The 24,576-nt window shown below is 44.5% G+C and overlaps 1 protein-coding gene and 1 long non-coding RNA gene across 12 annotated transcripts in view; one reads left to right on the top strand and one right to left on the bottom strand.

Annotated features, from left to right (window-relative positions):
* The window catches only part of FGF18 (fibroblast growth factor 18), a 248,047-nt gene that overhangs the window by 22,888 nt on the left and 200,583 nt on the right, over positions 1-24,576 (bottom strand). For all 11 annotated transcript variants that reach the window (XM_082216520.1, XM_082216523.1, XM_082216518.1 and 8 more), the window contains one exon: positions 3,832-3,938. In XM_082216520.1, the coding sequence (XP_082072646.1) occupies positions 3,832-3,938 (107 nt within the window). The remainder of the gene's footprint in view (positions 1-3,831; positions 3,939-24,576) is intronic.
* On the top strand, positions 556-17,828 carry LOC309528887. The gene is made up of 3 exons (XR_014217959.1): positions 556-711; positions 3,931-4,034; positions 17,775-17,828. It is a non-coding gene; the product is annotated as an uncharacterized lncRNA (long non-coding RNA).

Below are 24,576 nucleotides of genomic sequence, written 5' to 3'. Positions count from 1 at the left end.
GTGCCTTAAAAACAGCCCTTGGGGGCTTTTGCCCAGCTTTTTTCTGAGCATAGGACCTCTGGGTAACAATTATCCCAGCAATTTTCCTGTATTTTGCATGTGTGTTGAAAGATTATTTAAAAAATAATAATGCAAAATTCAGCATGAAAATCAAAACTTAGAGGGGTGGGTTGAATGCATGTTTTCAATATTGGAGAGAGGGGGAATGGGCAGTGCAGACAGGCTTGCCTCCATTTAAACTGGAATAAACGAAATGATATATAGCCTTGACCTTGAGTAGCCCATTCATGTTTAAAACTATTAGCCTTGTCTACACTAGCTATATTTGCTACGTTGGCTGATTTGGCTACATTTTTCCGTTAATGTGGACCAGCTGTGTGTATGCACGGAACACAAACATACAATAAACAGATTTAGAATCCTGTTCGTAATATTATAGCCAAATCGAGCTGCGAAGTGACAAACAATAATGAACTGGGGGGGGAGGGGGGAGACTCCAAGGAGATTACATTCCAGGATCCTGAGACGGCTCCATTGGAAGGCTTGGCACAGAAGAGCGAGCTGGTGGAGATGTAAATTAGCTTCGACAAAGGAAAGATGGGAAGAAAGAAAGAAAGAAAGAAAGAAAGAAAGAAAGAAAGAAAGAAAGAAAGAAAGCCCTTTTGAGGTCCAACGATTCACACCTGGGTAGTCAGTCTAGCAAGCTTCAAGGTAGGTAGCACCCCCCGTTTCTGAAACGGTTAACTTTCGTCAGACGTCCCAAACTGAGGATAGCAACAACCTGCTCTCATTTGTAATACCCTTTGTAGATGATTATACGAAACAAAGATTTTAAACTCAAACCAGGTTTTCCACTGGGTTAGCATCCAAAGATGTTCGCTGAGAAGGAGAAGAAAGCCAGATGGCATGTGTTGGTATACAGTTAAGAGTTACACAGAGTAAGTCGATAGGAAATGTGAGGGAGGGGAAGGGAAATCACAGCCCGCAGTTTTTCATTATTGGCAAGCGAACACTCCGGGGTGATTGCAAAAGAGCTTTATGGGTTTCTTTCGCTCCCAGGGTAGACTTAAATATTTGTATCATAACACAGGCACAAACTTGCATCCAGGGGTTTACTGGCTGTTTAGAAAGCATTTGGTATATTAAAAATGCAGTTACTCAAGCTATTGCCACGAAAAGAGCTGAAACCATGATACTAATTAAAAACATAACCTTTGGTATCGCTAATATTTGTTTCTCTTTTTTTCTTCTTATTTTTTAAAAAAGCTGTTAATAATGGGCAATGCATCTGGACGAGAAGATTTTCCTTCCAAAGTGAAATGTTCACACAGTAACCCTATTGCTCAGGCCAATGTGTTTTATGAACTTGTCAGCAATTGCGGTAGGATAAGAGGGGGCGGAGGAAAAATAATCTAATGTGATACACACATACACACACACACACACACACACAATTCAGGCTTATAATTTTATAATTTGACACCGTTAAAAAGTCACATGGAAGGAACAAAACCTTCCACTTATATTAAAAACTAGAATTACATCCTGGCCGGGGTTCAAATAATGAAATTAAAAGATTTCACTTTGGAGACTTTGAACTAAAATGTTGTAATTCCTTCCATTTCTAAAGCCACGTGTCCTCTGATCTGCATTTCGCAACAGCTAACCTATACTAACACCAGCTGTTATTCCACTAGTTTGTAGCTGAATATACAGTGGTACCTCGGGTTAAGTACTTAATTCGTTCCGGAGGTCTGCTCTTAACCTGAAACTGTTCTTAACCTGAAGCACCACTTTAGCTAATGGGGCCTCCTACTACCGCCGCACCGCCGGAGCACGATTTCTGTTCTCATCCTGAAGCAAAGTTCTTAACCTGAAGCACTCTTTTTGGGTTAGCGGAGTCTGTAACCTGAAGCGTATGTAACCTGAAGCGTATGTAACTCAAGGTACCACTGTACTACCCCTGGACACTTCATACAACACCCCATTTTCAATTTTAAGCTTGGAAACAAGTGTTTGAATTATACAAGTAACTTGAAAACATCATGAGACCATCGGGCATATGGAAATCTGGCCATTCCCAAACTTTTATTCATCTGTGCAAAATATTTAACATCCCTTTACCGAAAGACTCCAGGGCGGTGTACAAAAGTGTGGCTAAAATCCTGTTTTTCATTTGTTTGGATGGAGGGTGTTTTCTGACCTTTGCCCATCAGGCAAACAGCAGCAGCAGTAGAGGTGCCCCCGCAAAACCAGATTCGAATCGAAGGTACCCCAGATGTTAAGGCAATAACAGCAGCGGTACAAGCCAGCGGAGGTTTGTGCATTAAAAGATAATGCATCACCAGTAAAAATCCTATGACCACTGCTGGTCACTGATTGTACATATCGTCTCTAAAACCCATAGCTAGTCCAGCTGGCATGAGCTTAGGCTGCCGGGTTCAATACTGTGAGACACATCTTACACAGCTGTCTTCTCAGAAGCCAATAACATCCCACTGCAACAGCTCTGGCTCCTGGTTTCTATTTTGGAATGTAGTTTGCAGTTTAAGGCCTTTCTCGATTCAAGAATAAATTCACTTCTACCCCTGACCTTTCATTTTTCTCACCATGGTGGCAATGTTAAAAGTTTAAATTCTGTGTACAGTGGTACCTCGGGTTACAGACTCTTCAGGTTACAGAGAAGGCAGTTACAGAGGCAAGCAGTGGCAAATCTGCCGCCTGAGGCAACTGCCTCACCTTGCCTCATGGAGCGGCCGGCCCTGATTCACCTACAAAAGGATTTTGACCATTACAGAGCCAGCTATATGGCATCCTAAGAGTACAGTGGTACCTCGGGTTACATACGCTTCAGGTTACATATGCTTCAGGTTACAGACTCCGCTAATCCAGAAATAGTACCTTGGGTTACGAACTTTGCTTCAGGATGAGAACAGAAATTGTGCAGCCGCGGTGCGGAGGCAGCGGGAGACCCCATTAGCTAAAGTGGTGCTTCAGGTTAAGAACAGTTTCAGGTTAAGAACGGACCTCCAGAACGAATTAAGTTCTTAACCCGAGGCACCACTGTAGTAGCCAAGGAGGGCATTTTTTTTATTTCCTCCCTCCTCTATTTGTGTCAAATTCCAGACTTGCCAACAATGCTGGTGTGTGGGAAACAGTGAAACTGACGAAAACAAGTGAATTCGTTTAAATGTAATATGTACCAGCAAAGATGCTCAGCTCCATAGGCAAATGCTATGTCATTTGTTGAATCCATCTGCTGGGGGCAGGATCAAAGGTAACAAAATATTTCTGTAACGCTAGAACCACGAAGCCCATCCTTAATAAGATCTCAAGATTGCAATACTAACTTTATGGCATTTTATTTTTACTCTTCACTCAGGGATCGCCAAAAAACCAAAAAAAAACCTGAGACTACAGTTCCTTTTATGTACGGCTGTGTGCATTTTTATTTATTTATTTAAACCACCAAGGTAGGAGAGATTTATATCATGTAACGCAAGCTCTCAATTGTTTTGGAGAGATACACACATCTTTTATCAATTTATGCAACTGTAAAATGGAAACCTGTGTGTACGCAAAGAAATCAGTAATAAAACCCCAGTGGTTAGCCACAGTACTTAATTTTATGGGTTAGGGGGGTTTCTTTTTCTCTCCCTCCCCCCCTTTTTTTTAAAGTAAAGGCTTGAATGCTTTAAGAATTCCACATTCCTCAAGTCCTGCTTTTCATTTGGGGTTGACAGGCAAAGTTCAGAACACATCATTATGGGGTTCGCAGTCACTGCTAAAGGTAACGCTCATATTACAAATGAATTAATAGAAAACACTTACCTTCCCTACTAGCTTGCCTTTCCTGTTCATGCAAAGGTAAAAGTCTGTCTCTTTCCCTTTGATCCGGACTTGACTGCCAAATGTGTCTGTTTCCACTAGAAGCTGGGCTTGGAAAGGAAGAAGAAGAAAACAGGCATTTACCAGACCGGTCATAGAGCGAATGAGTGAAGAAGAAGATACCTGTTTTCACATATTCTTGTGAGGTGAGACAGAGCATCTATGTTGCGCTCTGAGGCCCCCAAGTAAATAACTTCAAACGGGCACATAATTTTAGTTTAAGTTTTGGGGCAAAATTTAGGCCACAACTTTATTGATTACAAAACAAATTGATCAGTATTGGCCTAGGCATTGGTCAGGGACTATAACTAACTCCTGACTCTCTGGCTGGCAGTCTGAAAGGGTAAACACCTGACCATTAGGCCCAGTTGTGGCTGACTCTGGGGTTGCGGCGCTCATCTCACTTTACTGGCCGAGGGAGCCGGCGTATAGCTTCCGGGTCATGTAGCCAGCATGACAAAGCCACTTCTGGCGAACCAGAGCAGTGCATGGAAGCGCCGTTTACCTTCCCGCCGGAGCGGTACCTATTTATCTACTTGCACTTTGAGGTGCTTTCGAACTGCTAGGTTGGCAGGAGCAGGGACCGAAGAACGGGAGCTCACCCTGTCGCGGGGATTCGAACTGCCGACCTTCTGATCGGCAAGCCCTAGGCCCTGTGGTTTAACCCACAGCGCCACCCGCGTCCCATACGCTGCATTATAAAGCTGGAATTTTATAGGACTATAAGGCTGCCACGACATTCAACGGAACCCTGTAGAGTTGGGAATATGTTGCATTATTTCTATAAAATGAACCCCGCCTCTGCCTGGCAAACGTTGCCTTCAGGTTCCACATCACAAAAGCAAGTCCTACTGACTATAGGTCCTGTTGGAAGGAACTAAATAAAAGGGGAGAAGCTTGGTGGGCAAAACCAGTTCTATTTTTCTGGGGGTACTTTTTTTAACCTTGTTATGCTGCTGTTCTAACACCGCTTGGCACAGTGTAATGTGAACCCCCATAAGATCTATGGATGAAGGAAACTATATAAATGTAACAAATAATAAGAATGCAGTCGTAGCTTGGATCCCGAACGCCCTGGAACTCGGACGTTTTGGCTCCCGAACGCCGCAAACCCAGAAGTGATTTTTTTTTAAAGATATTTATTAAAGTTTTTAAAGAATAACAGTAAAAATGAAAAATAAAAAGAAACATACAAAATAAAAACAGTTAAAAAACGCATTGATTTTCCATAACATATCTTCCTTACACTTATTTCCCCGGACCTCCTCATACCTCCCTTTTTTGTATTCCACTTCAGTTTGTTAGTTCAGCAAATCCTTACCATTAAGCTTTTACCCTTTTGCAAACCGTTTTTTTCCTATCTCTTAAAGCATTACAGCTGGAAACCACTTAGTTTCTATCCAACATCCTTCTAGCATTCATTAATTTTACAATATTTCTGTAAATAGTCTTTAAATTTCTTCCAGTTTTCTTTCACCGACTCTTCTCCCTGGTCTCGAATTCTGCCAGTCATTTCTGCCAGTTCCATGTAATCCATCACCTTCATCTGCCATTCTTCCAGAGTGGGTAAATCTTGTGTCTTCCAATACTTTGCAATGAGTATTCTTGCTGCTGTTGTACAAACCCAGAAGTGATTGTTCCAGTTTGCAAATGTTCCTTTGGAACCCGGACGTCCGACGGGGCTCCCATGGCTTCTGATTGGCTGCAGGAGCTTCCCGCAGCCAATCAGAAGCCGTGATTTGGTTTTTGAACGTTTCGAAAGTCGAACAGACTTCTAGAACGTATTCCATTCAACTTCCAAGGTACGACTGTACTAATAAGAAAGAACAGGGTTAGAAGCATCAGGGTAGTGTGACCTGCCTCAGGTGGCGCCTTGGTTGGGATAGGATAGATCAAGGGACACATATCTCGCGCATACCCTGCAGACCAAGGTTGTCGGGTGGGCGGGGTTATGCACCTGTCAATCACCCAACACCTCAGGCATCAAAATGTCTTGGTCCAGCCCTAGGAAGAGGGCAGAGAGTGAGGAGCCACAGGCCTGTGGCAGAGCAGGTGGTGTGCTTCCAGGAGACCCCATGTTCTGTTGACCCCCAGAATTTCCTGTTAAAGGTTCTCAGGGAACAGGAAAAGACCTTTGCCAAAGAGAAAGACATCTCCCAGAGGTCCAGGGGAGCTTCTGCTAGCCAGAGTAGACAGTATAAGGCAGCTTTGTATTCTCGTTATTCTCATGGCTTCTGTCCTCTCATGTTTCTGTATTCATATGTCAAGGGGGGAGGAGGGAATACAGTCTTTGTGCTATGCATAATGTTGATTGTCAGATAAAAACAACTTTCAGTAAACTTTGTCCTAGGGATTCAACAACAAAGCATAACGACAAAAAGGTTTCCCATCGCCCATTGCCTCCTGAGCCAAATGGTGGATTTCAATCATATATGTAAAGCAGGTCTGCATCTTTTAAAATTCACATTTGTCTCCCTTTTCCAAAACATTCCCATGAAAGCTGGGTAGTTTCAAAACTACAAGATACATCACCTCACCCTCAAACTAAAACAAGTATGAGTAATACCCAGGCTGATTTTAATTTGAAAAATATCACCTTTAAAAGATGTCGGTTCCCTGCTGTGAAAATTAAAACCATCTGGATGGCGTTATTTCCAATAATTAATCTAGCTCTCTTTTGACACTGTTACTAATTAAAATACGATACCCCCTTTTTTCAAGTAAAGAATTTAAATAAATTTTAAAGAGCTAATAAAATAATGTAATAATTTTTTTGGAAATAAATGAAAATTACCTTTCCTCCTACTTGCACAGGCTGAAAAAATGCTGTGGCTGTAGCTTTTCTGCTAACAAGAACTAATTTAGTCAAGGCAAGGCTCTAGGTAGCAACAGCAAACAACATTCATTCACACAAAAACCAAGGACTGGTAGACACCATGCAATGGGTCTTAAAGGCAAAAGGCAAGGTATTTAAAGGGAAAGAATTAGAATAACATTTCCAAGACCACAACTATGTACTTGCTTACATAGAAGGAAAGACAACTGAGTTCACCGTATTGAAGCATGGCGTCAACTTGTTCCTAGGCACCCAAATAACTAAGCATAATAATGATAATGGGATGTAACCAGAGCCAAGCTGTCACATGGGTTAGAGATCCAATCCTGTGATCTATTGGAACGCATTATGAACAGGGCAAAAGGAATAAACCAACAATGGAAACATTTGCTGGGGTTAAAGTGATTGCAGATAAATTGTCAATTACAGTCATACCTCAGGTTGCAGACACTTCAGGTGGCGCACCGTGCCAAACCCGGAAGCACTGGAACAGGTTACTTCCGGGTTTTGGTGCTTGCGCATGCGCAGAAGTGCTAAATCGCACTTTGTGCATGCTCAGAAGCGCCGAATTGCGACCCGCGCATGCGCAGACGTGGCGCTGCGGGTTGCAAATGTGCTTCCCTCACAGATCACGTTTGCAAGCTGAGCATCCACTGTATTCTGCGTTTTACATGGCATGAAATTGGGCCCAAGCTTTGGATCTCCTCAAAGCTGGTATAATTTCATATCCGTTGTGTAAGTCCATTCGACTTCTAAAATATTCGAAAACCAAATCAGAAGCCATGGAAGCCCTGTTGGATGTTCGGGTTCCAAAAGAATGTTCGCAAACCGGGATAATCACTTCCGAGTTGGTGGCATTTAGGAGCCAAAACGTCAGAGTTCCAGGGTATTCAGGATGCAAGGTACGACAGAAGAAGAAGAAAAGGAAGAAGAAGAAGAAGACGAAGAGTTTGCACTTGATATCCTGCCATTCACGCCCCTTGAGGAGTCTCAAAGCGGCTAACAATCTCCTTTCCATTCCTCACCCACAACAAACACTCTGTGAGGTGAGTGAGGCTGAGAGGCTTCAGAGAAGTGTAAACTGGCCCAAGGTCACCCAGCAGCTGCATGTGGAGGAGTGGAGAAGCGAACCCGGTTCACCAGATTACGAGTCCACCACTCTTAACCACTACACCACGCTATAGAATCATAGAATTGTAGTTTTGGAAGGGACCATCATCTAGTCCAACTCTCTGCGATGCAAGAATCTCAACTAAATCATCCATGTCAAGTGACCATCCAACCCCTGATTAAAATCCTCCAAGGAAGGAGAGTCCACCGCCTTCTGAGGGAGCCTGTTACACTGTCAAATAGCTCTTCCTGTCGGAAAGTTCTTCCTGATGTTTAGTTGCAATCTCCTTCCTTCTAACCTGAAGCCATTGGTTCACGTCCTACCCTCCAGAGCAGGAGAAAACAAGCTTGGTCTATCCTCCATGTGACAGGCCTTGAGGTAGTTGGATGGCTAGACAGAGGGCCTTCTCGGTAGTGGCGCCCGCCCTGTGGAACGCCCTCCCATCAGAACGCCCTCCCATCAGATGTCAAAGAGATAAATAATTACCTGACATTCAGAAGACATCTGAAGGCAGCCCTGTTCAGGGAAGCTTTTAATATGTAATGCTGTACTGTTTTTAACACTGATTGGGAGCCGCCCAGAGTGGCTGGGGAAACTCAGCCAGATGGGCGGGGTATAAATAATAAATTATTATTATTATTATTATTATTATTATTATTATTATTATTATTAGGCTATCATATCTCCTTTCAGTCTCCTTTATTCCAGGCTAAGCATACCCAACTCCCTCAACCATTCCTCATAAGGCTTAGTTTCCAAAGCCTTCATCGCCTTACCCAAACTACCACCCAGCCTGTGGGCAAACTTCTTAAAATAGACATTGTGATATATTTATTTTTAACTGCCTACTTTTAAAAAACATTGGTGTTGTAATAGATTAAGGGATATTGAAAAATGAGACATTGGGTCAGCTTTAAATAAAATCTGTTCCCCCAAATTCTATGGTTTAAATGCAGCCAATAGCAGGATCACTTATACGTATCTGCAAGTTTATCATTCCAGCAGGGCATGCTTGTTAGCCCAACTGAATATTTCCCCCCTCAGATTTTGTTAAGGGCAGATATTTAAACATCCCTAGAAATGATATACATTGTGGATGTTATTTGAATGTACCAGACACTGTAGAACATGTCCACACTACAACCAGCTACATAAACACATGTTATCCTCCTTTTTGGGTAGTTTAACATCATGGCAGAAAGTGAAGAGGAATTAAAGAACCTTTTAATGAGGGTGAAAGAGGAGAGCGCAAAATATGGTCTGAAGCTCAACATCAAAAAAACGAAGATCATGGACACTGGGCCCATCACCTCCTGGCAAATAGATGGGGAAGAAATGGAGGCAGTGAGAGATTTTACATTCTTGGGCTCCATGATCAGTGCAGATGGTGACAGCAGTCACGAAATTAAAAGACGCCTGCTCCTTGGGAGAAAGGCGATGGCAAACCTAGACAACATCTTAAAAAGCAGAGACATCACCTTGCCAACAAAGGTCCGTATAGTAAAAGCCATGGTTTTCCCAGTAGTGATGTATGGAAGTGAGAGCTGGACCATAAAGAAGGCTGATCGCCGAAGAATTGATGCTTTTGAATTATGGTGCTGGAGGAGACTCTTGAGAGTCCCATGGACTGCAAGAAGATCAAACCTCTCCATTCTGAAGGAAATCAGCCCTGAGTGCTCACTGGAAGGACAGATCCTGAAACTGAGGCTCCAATACTTTGGCCACCTCATGAGAAGAGAAGACTCCCTGGAAAAGACCCTGATCTTGGGAAAGATGGAGGGCACAAGGAGAAGGGGACGACAGAGAATGAGATGGTTGGATGGTGTTCTTGAAGCTACTAGCATGAGTTTGATCAAACTGCGGGAGGCAGTGGAGGACAGAAGTGCCTGGCGTGCTCTGGTCCATGGGGTCACGAAGAGTCGGACACGACTAAACAACTAAACAACAAAAAACATCATGGCACAATGAAAATATCAGATTCTATTTGTCTGATATCAACCTGGAGGTAACTGCAAGGATGGCTGAGTTTCTGTCAACAGTATCTCTTAGAGTGGTGAACGGTTTAGTGGAAAGACACTCCAATGAAAATTTATGTTACTATATATCTTATATAGCTGCTTCCTTGTATGTATTTTAATTTTTTTGTATATGGATGTTTTAAGACAGTCTATACCTGTAATGCCTAATACAGTGGTACCTTGGGTTACAGACACTTTCTTGATCTCCTGCCCTCGGGCAGAAGATATAGAAACATGATCAGTCACACCAACAGGGTAAAGAACAGCTTCTGTCTGTGGGCTGTTAGGCTGCTGAATGAAAAGATAACAACAGGGCAACTGACTTTCAGGTTTGGTGTGTGTGCATCAGTAAACGAGGGGAATTAAGACTAAGAGAGCTGAGCGGGGGTGTGCTCGTGTAATCTCACTGTATACAAATTGTACAAGTGACAATAAAGTATTTCAATTGTAGCCAGAATGGTACCCTCAAGAAGTCAGGCGGAGGCATCAGCAGTGCTCAGGGAAACTCTGAAGCACGCAGATATGCAAAAAGAGTCTTTTAAAAAAGAAAATTGGAGGGAGACCGCACACAGAACACCCGCCCTTAAAAGCAGCCCAGTGAAGACTGTGCGTGAGCAGTAGCCACGGACCGTTAACTGTCAGCTGGTGGAAACAACAGGAAACTTGGCGGGGTGGATGGGTGTTGAATGGAGAATTGTGGAGGAATAAATGGTTGGCTGGCTACGAACCTGAACAGGAATACTACTGTTAGGAAGTGAGGGGACACTTCTAAGATTTCCTGCTTACACGTTGTAATCCACCACTCAGCACTCAGACACAAAGCCTTGATGCACCAGGCAAGAAGCAGCAAGACTAGGAGGTGCCACTACAAAATGACAGAGCCACAGGAGTGATACTCTTTCAACACTCAAGCCAGGTATTTAAACCCTGTGTAGACAAGTAAGGCTATGGAGGACTCTTCCTTTGCCATTGTCCCACCCCTTTGTGTTTCCATATAAGCACTTTCTCGTTTGGCAGATTATTTTTCTGAGAAGCCGGCCTCTGTTTTATGGGACTTAGTTGCAACTAATTGAGTAATGCTAACCATATGGGATACTGTGCTAAGTGCAAAGTGGTGATGTCACGCGGAGACTTTACCTGGTGTTAGGAAAGCAACATTAGGGCTATCCTTTCATGCTCTATTCTAGAGGCAGTTGGAAAATGGAGGTAGATGCAAAGGTAAGCATTGGCTTCGTAGCAAATGGGGCCTGTTCAGTTCAATCTTCAGTCATTAGTCAGGGTGCAATCCTGTCCCCACTAACCTGGGAGTAAGCCCCATAGAATTCCATAGGACTTACTTCTGAGTAGACATGGTTAGGGTTGCACTGAAAATGAGTGCCAAGAGAGAAGAAGAAGAAGAAGAAGAAGAAGAAGAAGAAGAAGAAGAAGAACAACAACAACAACAACAACAACAATTTATTATTTGTACCCCGCCCATCTGGCTGGCTTTCCCCAGCCATTCTGGGTGGCTTCCAACAAAGATTAAAAATACACTAAAATGTCACACATTAAAAACTTCCCTGAACAGGGCTGCCTTAAGATGTCTTCTGAATGTCAGGTAGTTGTTTATCTCTTTGACATCTGGTGGGAGGGCGTTCCACAGGGCGGGTGCCACTACCGAGAAGGCCCTCTGCCTGGTTCCCTGTAGCTTTGCTTCTCACAGTAAGGGAACCGCCAGAAGGCCCTTGGCGCTGGACCTCAGCATCCGGGGGTGTAAAAAATGGAGTGGGCTAAAAATGGGCCCTAATTTTAATCCTGTTCCTAGAAATATAATCTTATAGTTGGAAGGGACACAAGGGTCATCTAGTCCAATCCCCTGCAATGCAAGAATCTCAGCTAAAGCATCCATGAAATGCCCACTCATTACTAATTTTGGAGGAATTCTCTCATGTTGCATTTTCCGTTATTGGGGCAGTGGATCCTATATTGGCTTCATAGCCCAGCTGTACCACCTTCTGGTGCCAGCAAGCTATGGCTCACTGCATTTCTGAACCAATGACATCACCAGGTCACATGTCTGGTTATTTTTCTTAATTTAAGAAAACAGCTCATCAGCCCATTCTCCATGTAGGTAGTTATCTTAATTAGATTCCCAGTGGGGGATCTTGTAGAAGAAATACCATCTCTTTAACTAGGGTTCTGCCCTTACAAGGTAAAATCTTCTACTGGCAAGCTTTCCTCATATTTGGTCCATTTTACCTCAGCTTCATTGAGAACTCCCGCTGGAGAAGGAGAAAAGGGCAATTCCTTAAACATCTAGGTGAAAGGGATTATACGTATATGGATGTCTATATGAGTGCTGAAAAGCGATAGTCCAGCTATGAAAACATTAAGTCAGAGGAAGACTTGATGGTGGTGATGCCAATTATCTTTCAAAGATTTCCCTGGAGTGAGAGGATGGGAACCAGAAAGCTAATGAAAAGATATTAGGAAGGAGTAACAGGAAACTGCAAAACAAAATGACTTGAGATTTGTCTGTATCAAATAACTCCATCTCGCCTCTTTGGGCTAAATCAAAAGGGATGCCTCAATACGTCTGGCTAGATAGAAAAACTGGCTCCATGAAAACACATTTCCCAGCCGAATCTAAGCGCCGCATCACCATCCAATTATTCTGGTCTCTGCTGGGTCGCAGATTCCATCCCAAGAGAGTGTAATTCTGCACCCACCCAGAGGAGGGTGTGGTACGCTTCCCACAGAGCCCTATTATTTGCTTATTTATACAATTTCTGTCCCGCCTTTCATCGTAGATGATCTCAGGGTGGGTAACAACAATTTAAAACACAATAAAAACCGGGGAAACGCATTCAAATAAAACAGTGCAGCACAATCTACCTTCCATCTTTCCCAGCACAGCCCAATAAAAATCATAACTTGAAATGCCTGGCAGAAGAGAAAGGTCTTGAACCAGTAACCGGAAGGTGGATAATATCGGTGCCAGCCCAGCTTTAGGGTTCTGCCTCGGTGTGTGGCACGCCGCTGCTCTTCCAAGTGACTCAGCAGGGCCATTCAGTTGCAACCAGGGTGTTCCTTCACCTTAAATGATCACATGCCATTTATGTTGCCTGCGTTCACCACTCCTTCTGCACCATGGGGCCTTGGGGAAGGGTGAGGTACTGGGTGCTGGCAATAGGGAGCAGACAGGCCTCCTCACACACCCAACTGAATGGCGATGCCAAGCTGTGGTACATTTAGAAGAGGAGCAGCTGGAAAGAATAGGGCTATGAAAGGATGCTTTTGAATTCAGGTGCTGGAGGAGACTCTTGAGAGTCCCATGGACTGCAAGAAGATCAGACCTATCCATTCTGAAGGAAATCAGCCCTGAGTGCTCACTGGAAGGACAGATCCTGAAGCTGAGGCTCCAATACTTTGGCCACCTCATGAGAAGAGAAGACTCCCTGGAAAAGACCCTGGTGTTGGGAAAGATTGAGGGCACAAGGAGAAGGGGACGACAGAGGACGAGATGGTTGGACAGTGTTCTCGAAGCTACCAGCATGAGTTTGACCAAACTGCGGGAGGCAGTGGAAGACAGGAGTGCCTGGCGTGCTCTGGTCCATGGGGTCACGAAGAGTCGGACACGACTAAACAACAACAACAACATGAAAGGACTATGTGGAAACCACTCTGCTTGCCTGCTCTCCATGAGTGCAGGACTGAGCCCACCATCAAAAACACGTTTGCTGTTAGCTATAAAGGATGAAAGGAGGGACGCAGGTGGCGCTGTGGGTTAAACCACAGAGCTTAGGACTTGCTGATCAGAAGGTCGGCGGTTTGAATCCCTGCGATGGGGTGAGCTCCCGTTGCTCGGTCCCTGCTCCTGCCAACGTAGCAGTTCAAAAGCACATAAAAGTGCAAGTAGATAAATAGATACCACTCCAGCGGGAAGGTAAACGGCGTTTCTGTGCACTGCTCTGGTTCGCCAGAGTGGCTTAGTCATGCTGGCCACATGACCCGGAAGCTGTACACCGGCTCCCTCGGCCAATAAAGTGAGATGAGCACCGCAACCCCAGAGTCGGCCACGACTGGACCTAATGGTCAGGGGTCCCTTTACCTTTTATAAAGGATGAAAGAGCGAGCTAAAGTGCATGCTTTGGCCTTGCCCGCCTTTGGCTTCGTTCCTGCCCACCGACAGCATGCCACCAACGGCTTACTCCTGAGGAAACATGGCACTTGAGAGAAACTTCTCCGCCCCTGCTGTTTATGAACCGTCAACTCGTTCCCCAAATGTTAGTCTTCATGTGGCAAAAGTGGCACCATCCACACACAAGGGGGGAGAAATCAGCAGGCAAAGTTTCAAGAAGTATGGGGGAGGAGCTTAACAAGAACAGAGTGTGCTCAATGGGCACAGAATGCTAACTGACTATTGGCAGGAGGAAATGGGAATGGGAGGGAGGGACAAGCAAGAAATGGACAGCACAACTGGCCAGTTGGAATCCCGAACAAGAACATCCCACATTGCAATGCCAGACACACTTCCTCACCCAGTTGCCATCTGAAAACAGACCATGATGCTCAGCTCAGCTCTAGATCTAGAAATAATTAACTGCTTCTTATTTCCCATCATTCTTTCCTATATCACTTGCAATATCCAGAGTACTTTACAATCCTCTTCTCTTATACCCTCACAACACAAACCACCACAACCTATGGTGCTGTTCTGGAAGATGGTTTTGTTCTGCTCCCGCTCCCGGAGACACCATTCTCCTGAATACCAGCTGTTGGGAATCGCAAGAGGACAGAATGCTATCACGCTTCTGGGTTTCCCATACAGAATGGTTGGGGGTGATATCTGGCCATGAGTACATAAATACCGTATTGATTTGTTAATAATATAATACGAATTTTGCTTTAATTGTGATGCTTTAGCTTATTTTTTTATTTGTTGCTTTATTAGCAGTGTTTTGTAGATTATAATTGTTTCACTGCTGATTTGTTGATCATTTCATATAATTTAGGCTGTATTTGTGCTGTTTGATCATGGTTCTTTATTGCATGTAAGCAGCACAGAAATATAATCAAACAAATCAAACAGCTACATCAAAAAATGGCTGGATTTTAAAGCAGGTGTGGTTAACCTGCAAGGTCCCAGATGTTACTGAACTAATAATAATAATAATAATAATAATAATAATAATAATAATAATAATAATTTATTATTTATACCCCACACATCTGGCTGAGTTTCCCCAGCCACTCTGGGCGGCTCCCAATCAAGTGTTAAAAACAATACAGCATTAAATATTAAAAACTTCCCTAAACAGGGCTGCCTTCAGATGTCTTTTAAAGATAAGATAGCTGCTTATTTCCTTCACATCTGAAGGCAGGACGTTCCACAGGGCAGGCGCCACTACCGAGAAGGCCCTCTGTCTGGTTCCCTGTAACCTCACTTCTTGCAATGAGGGAACTGCCAGAAGGCCCTCGGCGCTGGATCTCAGTGTCCGGGCTGAACGATGGGGGTGGAGATGCTCCTTCAGGTGTACAGGACCAAGGCCGTTTAGGGCTTTAAAGGTTCAGCACCAGCTCTTTGAATTGTGCTCGGAAACGTACTGGGAGCCAATGTAGGTCTTTCAAGACCAGTGTTATGTGGTCTCGGTGGCTGCTCCCAGTCACCAGTCTAGCTGCCACATTCTGGTTTCCGGGTCACCTTCAAAGGTAGCCCCACGTAGAGCGCATTGCGGTAGTCCAAGCGGAAGATAACTAGAGCATGCACCACTCTGGCAAGACCAATGGCGTAGCGTGGGGGTGCAGGGGGGGCCAGCCGCAACATCTGGGGGGCGCGCTTGCGCTCGCAGCTCTCTGCCCCTACCGGGTTAGGGGGCGCAAATTACTTGCCTTGCCCCGGGTGCTGACAACCCACGCTACACCACTGGGCAAGACAGTCTGCAGACACACAACCCCATCAACCCCATCAGATCCAGCAAACATAACCAACAGTCAGGGATGGTGGGTTATAATGCAGCAACATCTGGAGTGCCAAAGGTATGCCACCTTTGTTGTGAAGAGTAAACAGACTTTATGGGTGTAGAAAATGCCTAAGGTGCAAAACAGCCCATAGAACTGCTGAAATATATCCAAACACAGCTCCCCTTTTTTTTTACAATCCAAACATTGACTCCAACGATACATGATAGAATGACCTTGCATCCACTCCTTAATCATGACATAATGAAGAGGGAGCTATGCCAAAATTATGTAAAGTCTGTGGGGAGTAATAAAACCTGCAGGCTATGAACAAGTGAGAGAATCTATATTGCCTACATATTGAAATCTTATCCATATAAACATATAGCTCCATCATCTGATATTTCAGTTGCTCGCTCTAGTATACATAAGACGTTCTTGACGTTCTTGAAGAGAAGGAAGCTACTTGCAGCATGAAATGGATGTAAGAGAAGATGCAGGGACTAAGGATGGGGGGCAGGAATTTAGTTCACATTTGTAGATGAACTTACTTAATGCACACTTTGCAGGACAATATGCAAACCAAAACCCAACCGCCCTTCGAAATTCACACGTCTCTGAATTTTGCAACGCAGTTCTCCAGTCCAGTAATGCGTACAAAAATGCATATGGTAGAGTAAATTCTGCAGATAAATGCCTCTTAGTGGAAATACCATACACAAATTCATTATATCAAGAAAATTGCTTTCCAGAGATGTGTACATCGGGTAAAATTGCATACAAACATGTGCATATTAGAAGCCTGGTTTATTTTGTGTCTGTTTTGAAGAAGTGTGATTTGGTCCAGAGTTTGTTGTTCCATATGTTCTGCTCAGACCAGACACATTAAACATTCCTCCATTTTAATATGCCTTGCTTTGCTAGATTTTGAGGGCCCGATTCTCATTTGAAAGTAATAATCTCTTCCTTTTTCTAGTTTTTCCTTTATTATATCTTTACATCATAACTTTACATCTTACAATTATACATATTCTTGTTTTCAGAGTATGCTCGTAATTATTATGATCCTAGATCGGCAAGTATTACTGTACACACACAAAAAAAAGAAAAAAGATGTACCGGTAATTTTAAAATCATAATATTCCTCATAAATTAATGACTTCCCATCTCTTCCATTTTGTACTAAGAAACTTATTGCCTATATTTGTCCATTGTCTTAGTTAAGGAAAATATTATAAATAGAAAGTCATAATCTCTGGGGGTAGAGACCTCAAGGTCAGGTCTTATCCTGACCAAGCCCTTACAGAAGCAACATGGACCATTTGGGGCATCCATGGCCTGCAGAATACAAGCAGAAAATCCAGGCACATCTAGAATATTCCAGCACTTCTACTAAATAGCATGTCTTTTATAGATTCATTGCTAGAGGCAAAGCCAAAGAAGAAGCGTGATATATGAGAAAACAATAAATAACGAAAACGGAGAAACCCAAATTATGGGAACATATTGACTTTCCATCTTCAAAATGGTCCTACTCCTGGCCAGCAGTTCGGTTGATTTGTATTTACTCAAGATCACGTTGCCAATCCATCTTTGGAGCTTCAGTGACTGGCTGCTCTTCTCCAGTGGCCAAGAAGGAGAGATTTCAGCACTACTGTATTCTCTTCCCACATCAATCTCTCCAGGTTCGACACTGTCCAAAAGTGAGCCTCTTCATGGTCACACTGTTGTGCTTGTGAGCGCTCCAAGCAGAAGTTAATCTGGAGGAATTTGTTGAACATTAAAAAGCACTGGTTGAATTCAGATTACAAGCTGTGCCTAATATAAAAAGATGTTATTTGCTCTGTATGGTGAGCAGGTTTTATTACTCTGTGCCCTCCAATAAAAGTTGAAATTATGATGATTCATTTTACGAGTGGGAATATGCGTGTTTGTATATTTGCTCAAAGGAGCTCATTGTAGCTTCTTCTTCTTCCCCCAGCAAAGTGAGAAATATCCTGAAACGAAGGTTGCACTATGCTGCAGTATCCAGCAGGAAAGATTCTTGTGGATCTGGAATTCAGGTACGCATGGTTGCAGGGTGGGAGACAGACAGTAACAAACTATGCACGATGAAGGGTGGGTATATTTGCTACCTCCTTAAAAATGAGAAACAGCTTTTGTTTATGACAAGCAGATGCAAAAGTAAATTAAAATACAGGCCTTTGGGTTCAGTGGAGACTTCCTTAGGAGGGTGGGCACGTTTTGCTGCTCCTTCCTCCCCTCTTCAGATCCCATGACCTGCCACAGTGTTCCAGAAGTTCTCTCCATCTTCCAGAGCAAATTTGGGGAAGAACACAGAGCAGTGTAGGTCTACCCCTCCCATTAATATAGTCTGTTGTGTAATTTTATTTTACTTTTGCTTACATTTTTCTGAGGAGGTGAAGGAGATATTTAAGTTCTAGCACACACACAACCATACTGTATCAGAATTATTTGTGTGTCTGTATGCACATAGTATACGTCCACAGCTGTAATGGTAGCAACTTCAACATCTGCAGGACAATTCATGCATGCTACTCAGGAGCAAGCCCCATTGACTTCAATGGAGCTTACTCTCCCAGGTAAGTGTATATAGGATTGCAGCCTTAGAGTCTTAAGAGTTGAAAAACAGCCTTAGAGTTGAAAAACTCCCAACTCCCCAAAAAGGACCTCCGACACATAGCTGTCAGGGTTAAACCACAGAGCCTAGGACTTGCCGGCAGTTCGAATCCCCGTAATGGGGTGAGCTCCCGTTACTTGGTCCCTGCTCCTGCCCACCTAGCAGTTCAAAAGCACAACAAAGTGCAAGTAGATAAATAGGTACCGCTCTGGCAGGAAGGTAAAGAGCATTTCCGTGCGCTGCTCTGGTTCTCCAGAAACGGCTTAGTCCTGCTGGCCACATGACCCGGAAGCTGTACGCCGGCTCCCTCAGCCAATAAAGCGAGATGAGCGCCGCAACCCCAGAGTCGGCCACGACTGGACCTAATGATCAGGGGTCCCTTTACCTTTACCTTTATGCCTCACTTGGTTTAATGGGACTTACTTCCAAGTAAGTGTGCACAGGCTTACAGTCCTCATTCTTCACTCCGCGTCTGCCAACCAACTCATTCGAACCGACGACCTTCTGATCGTCAGGTCCTAGCCTCTGTGGTTTAACCCACAGCGCCACTCGCTTCCCTGTGATCAAGAGTGCAGACAGGCAATTCCATCTGGCGGTATTTCCCCTCTGCAAGAATTATTGGCGCAAACTGTGTACATTGCAAGTTCTCTGTGCCATTCTCCGTGCAAGGCAGCTAATAAGCTTCACTGTATTTTCCTCTTTTCCAGCTGCACTGGCTCCCGGTAGAGTACAGGGTCAGATTTAAGGTGCTGGTTTTGACCTTTAAAGCCCTTCAAGGCCTAGGACCCTCATACCTACGGGACTGCCTCTCCTGGTATGCCCCACGGAGAGCCTCAAGGTCCATAAATAGCAATACCCTAGAGGTCCTGGGCCATAGGGAAGTCAGATTAGCCTTAACCAGAGCTAGGGCCTTTTCAACACTGGCTCTGACCTGGTGGAACACTCTGTCTCATGAGACCAGAGTCCTGCAGGATCTGATTTCTTTCTGCAGGCCCTGTAAGACAGAGTTGTTCCGCCTGGCCTTTGGCTTGGAATCAACTTGATCCCCTCCCCGTCTTTCCTTTTTCCTTTCTCCTTCTGTGATGGAACTCCAATTTGGGGACTTCCCTGGCTTTTTTTGGCCCACGTAGGACCAGTTTGGATAGTTGGCCTTGGTGAAGACTTGACAATTTCATCCCAAAAAAGGTTTTCGATTTGAGTTCCCACTGAAATGAGGCTGCATTTTAATGTTGTATTTTAATCTTGTTTTTCAGTTGTATTTCAATCAATTGCTTTTATACCTGGTGTTAGCTGCCCTGAGCCTGGTCTTGGCTGGGGAGTGCAGGGTATAAATAATAATAATAATAATAATTATTATTATTATTATTATTATTATTATTCCCGCAGTTCTAAGGCTCTCCATGCTGCAGGCCTCACACATTCAGAAGCATTGCCAGCTTCTTCCCCTCTTACCTGCAGCTTATCCAAGAATTAAATCACAGATCACAGAATTGCAGAGTTGCAAGGGACCACAGGGGTCATCTAGTCTGACCCCATGCAATGCAAGAATCTTTTGTCCAACATGGGAGTCGAACCCACAACCCAGAGATCAGGAGTCTCATGTTCCATCAACTGAGCTATCCCTTGGACACTGGCTGGGGAACAAACTGGCTCCTAGACACAGGTGGCATTCTAGAGCGCTGCTAATGTGCTTCCTATTAGTGCTTGGGGTCAGGAAATGGCAATTTGCAGGGCAAAAAGGTCAGTTCTAATTTGTATAGGGACATCCTGCAATGTTAGGTTCCCTGCTTCCCTTGCAGCTAATTCAGTTGCAGCTAGGGTGGCCGTGTTGCCTTCTTTACAGAGGACAGTGTTCTATCTGAAGGGCTGTTAGAGAACAGTCCTTTGAAGGACTGCAGGGTCCAAGCGTGGTTGGAGGATAAAGGGTCAGGAGAGCAGGGAGTCTGAAGATGGCCATCAGCTATTAGGACCTGGATACCAGATTAAGCAAGGACGCAGGTGGTGCTGTGGGTTAAACCACAGAGCCTAGGACTTGCCGGTCAGAAGGTCGGCAGTTTGAATCCCCGCGACGGGGTGAGCTCCTGTTGCTCGGTCCCTGCTGCTGCCAACCTAGCAGTTTGAAAGCACATCAAAGTGCAAGTAGATAAATAGGTATCGCTCCGGCAGGAAGGTAAACAGCATTTCCATGCGCTGCTCTGGTTCGCCAGAAGTGGCTTGGTCATGCTGGCCACATGACCCGGAAGCTGTACGCCGGCTCCCTCGGCCAATAAAGCGAGATGAGCACCACAACCCCAGAGTCGGTCATGACTGGACCTAATGGTCAGAGGTCCCTTTACCTTTACTTTACCAGATTAAGCAGTCACACTGGGAGTTTTCCAATGTAGTGCTGATGAGATTTCTGCTTGCCTGATTGAATGACCTCCCCTGTCTTCCTGCTCTGCTCTGTTTTGTATTGCTCTGGGGTTTCTCCTGACCCTACAGAGCCAATTTCGGGGCATGTGGGGAACAAGGAGAAGGGAGAAAGCCCTTGAGGAACCTGTTAGTTGAATACAGCCTACTGTTTAAATCGATACCTATAAATTAGCATATGCAAATATTATACAAATTTGTGTCCTTTTTATGACACATTAAGTGGCCACCTATGAAATTAGCCATTGAAAATATTATACAAAACTGTGTCCACCTTCCTATAATGCATAAGTAGCTACTCTATTTGGACGCGGGTGGCGCTGTGGGTTAAACCACAGAGCCTAGGACTTGCCGATCAGAAGGTCGGTGGTTCGAATCCCCGCGACGGGGTGAGCTCCTGTTGTTCAGTCCCTGCTCCTGCCAACCTAGCAGTTCGAAAGCACGTCAAAGTGCAAGTAGATAAATAAGTACCGCTCCAGCGGGAAGGTAAACGGTGTTTCCCTTTACCTTTACCTAGCTACTCTATTACAACCAATGGTGCTTACAAATGATCACTTATCAAGTTATAACTTACTGGTATAGACACAACTTATATAGTAAGCCGGTTGGACCCAGGGATGATTGAGAAATTCGCTTTAGTTCTCATTTAAAGGCAACTCTGACTAATTTGCACTTTCCAAAACAATATGCAAACCGAAACATGGCCATATTTCAAAATTTGCACTTCTCAGGATTTTGCAAAGTGGTTCTCCAGCTAACAAATGTATACAAAAATGCGTATATCAGGGTAAAGTAAAGTACTGTATTTTTCCGTGCATAAGACTAGGTTTTTTTCCTAAAAAATAATGTCAAAAATTAGGGGGCATTTTAAACATGGATACATCTCCCCCCATTTTCTTAAATCTGAGTCCCAAAAAATACATGGGGGCGTCTTATAGATGGAAAAATACTGTATATGAGCAAAGATGTGTTAGGGGAAATTATTTTGAAGAAATGTATATATTAGGCAAAATTGTATGCAAGTCTGTATCTTAGGAGTGGCAGTAAAGTGCTGGATGACTTGCATTTTCAGGATGACTTGCAAAATAAGAAATGCTGCAAACCGACGTGGACATGGGAAAAACCGAGCTTAACGTTGGAACACAGAGAAAGAGAGAGAAAGCAAAAATGATAGATTCGCCCCTTCTCACTTTTAACAACCTGGCTAGTGGAGAGGAGGGTGGGTTGGACGTTCTGAAATTTCAGCCCCTGGAGATTATCTGCATGGTGGTTGCTGTAATTAGGCAATAATGTCACCTCAAGCTGGCTACGCTGGATATAAGCAGAAGGTGCAAAGTTGCCTCTTAAAGAGAATCGTAGGCAGGGATTTTTTTTCAGCCGAAACTGGTCGGAACTCAGTTCCGGCAGGTGGGCGCCATTGCCTTTATAGGAGAACAAGGGAGAGGTTCGTGGTGAGTTCCAGACCTCTTTCTAGAAAAATAGCACTGATCCTAGGACATACCGCATTTTTCACTCTATAGGATGCACTTTCCCCCCTTCAAAAACGAAGGGGAAATGTGTGCGCGTCCTATGGAGCGAATGCAGGCTCCTTGGCTTCAGCGATAGCAATGCGAAGCCTCCAAAGCGAAGAGGGAGCACAACCAGAGCCAGGGCCTTTTCAACGCTGGCTCCGACCTGGTGGAATGCTCTGCCTCATGAGACCAGGGCCCTGCAGGATCTGATTTCTTTCCACAGGGCCTGTAAGACAGAGTTGTTCCGCCTGGCCTTTGGCTTGGAGCCAATTTGATTCCCTCCCTCTCTTTCTTTTTCCTTTTCCTTCTCCTCCTGTGATGAGGCTACATTTTAATATTTTAATGTTCAATATTTTAATGTTGTATTTTAATTTTAATTTTAAGTTGTAATCATTCAACTTGTTTCTATTATTGCTTGTAAGCTGCTCTGAGCCCGGCCCCTTGGCTGGGGAGGGCGGGGTATAAATAAAAATTATTATTATTATTATTATTATTATTATTATTATTATTATTATTATTATTTTGCACTGCTTCCAATGTTGTGACACAGTGCCAGAATGAGTTAAAAATGCATAGCTTACAGTAAAATATGCTTGGGCGTGTGAACCCTGAGATGATAGGTATATTGAAATTTGAATTTTCTTGCAGACTGTTTGCAGATAAATGCAGGAATGGAATGAGCTGATGAGCACACACATATGAAATTAAGATGCACCAGAAATAAGCTGTCCATCTCTACTGAGCGGGACGCGGGTGGTGCTGTGGGTTAAACCATAGAGCCTAGAGCTTGCCGATCAGAAGGTCGGCGGTTCGAATCCCCACGACGGGGTGAGCTCCCTTGCTCGGTCCCTGCTCCTGCCAACCTAGCAGTTCGAAAGCACATCAAGTGCAAGTAGATAAATAGGTACTGCTCCAGTGGGAAGGTCAACAGCGTTTCCGTGCACTGCTCTGGTTCACCAGAAGGAGCTTAGTCATGCTGGCCACATGACCCGGAAGCTGTACGCCGGCTCCCTTGGCCAGTAAAGCGAGATGAGCGCTGCAACCCCAGAGTCAGTCATGACTGGACCTAATGGTCAGGGGTCCCTTTACCTCTACTGAGGAAGTTTGCTTCACATGTCCCTGTTGTGTCCGATGCACAAGCAAGCACTGAAAATACAGCACCTTCAATGTGCTAGATGCTGACCCCACTTAGACACCCGGTAAGATGCAACTTCAAATGCCCTGATCCTGTCTAGCAAGGCCAGCAGGCACCTTGCCCACAACACGAGCGGCTTGGAGCATGCAAGGCCAGGACCACCTTGTATGTCTCACTCCTCTGGCACAGAAACCAGGCAGAAGCCTGGAGCAGACAAGATGGTTTCCTAGGCAGCCACACTTTGCACGCTCCAAAAAGGGCATGTGCAACAGAGAGAGAGAGACCTGCTTTGCTTCTCTTTGCACATGTCCAGAGAGAACGGCAGAAGGAGTTTTGGCAGAGCTGAATGGAAGCACGTCGCTCCCTGCCAAAACTTTGCAGAGCTGAACCACTTGGTTCCATGCGACTGAGGTAATTTGGCTTTTGTTCTTCGGAAGGTCGACTCTAGTTGCTCTCCAGCTAGACCTATTGGGGATTGGAAAGTAGTCTGCTTGTAAGTGATATAGGCGATTGGCCATATAATGTTTTTGGAGCCCTCTCCCCCCAACACAGACACACCACAGCTCCAGCAGGATAGTTCTCCGCTAGTTTATTTGTGGCATCTAGCCTTGTCTTGCTTCTTTCCTCCATCTGCTTTTGCCAGCCTATAATGATCATGGATTAATCCAGCCTTCTCAATATGGTACTCTGCAGTTGTTTCAGACGACAGCTCCTATCAGCCCCACCCAACAGAGCCAATAGTCAAGGACGGTGGAAATTGTAGCCTAAAACGTCTGGGAGGCACGAGATTGGGGGAAGCCACTGTTGTCTCTTAGAGGTGACTGCAAGATCTTTCCTCAGTGCAAGGATGCCAAGGATCAGACAGTTACCTTCAGCTTCAATGGTTCTATGGGTGTACTCAGGGATGCAGGGGGATGTATACCCCTAAGGATTTTGTGAGTCTAATGGGATAAGACTTAGTCATGCTGGCCACATGACCTCCGGAAGCTGTACGCTGGCTCCCTCGGCCAATAAAGCAAGATGAGCGCCGCAACCCCAGAGTCAGCCACGACTGGACCTAATGGTCAGGGGTCCCTTTACCTTTACT

The sequence above is a fragment of the Podarcis vaucheri genome (assembly GCF_965113315.1).
Source record: "Podarcis vaucheri genome assembly, chromosome: 3".
Classification (NCBI taxonomy): Eukaryota; Metazoa; Chordata; class Lepidosauria; order Squamata; family Lacertidae; genus Podarcis; species Podarcis vaucheri.
The sequence above is the reverse complement of the archived record's forward strand: the minus strand, read 5'-3'. Positions and strand labels throughout refer to the sequence as shown.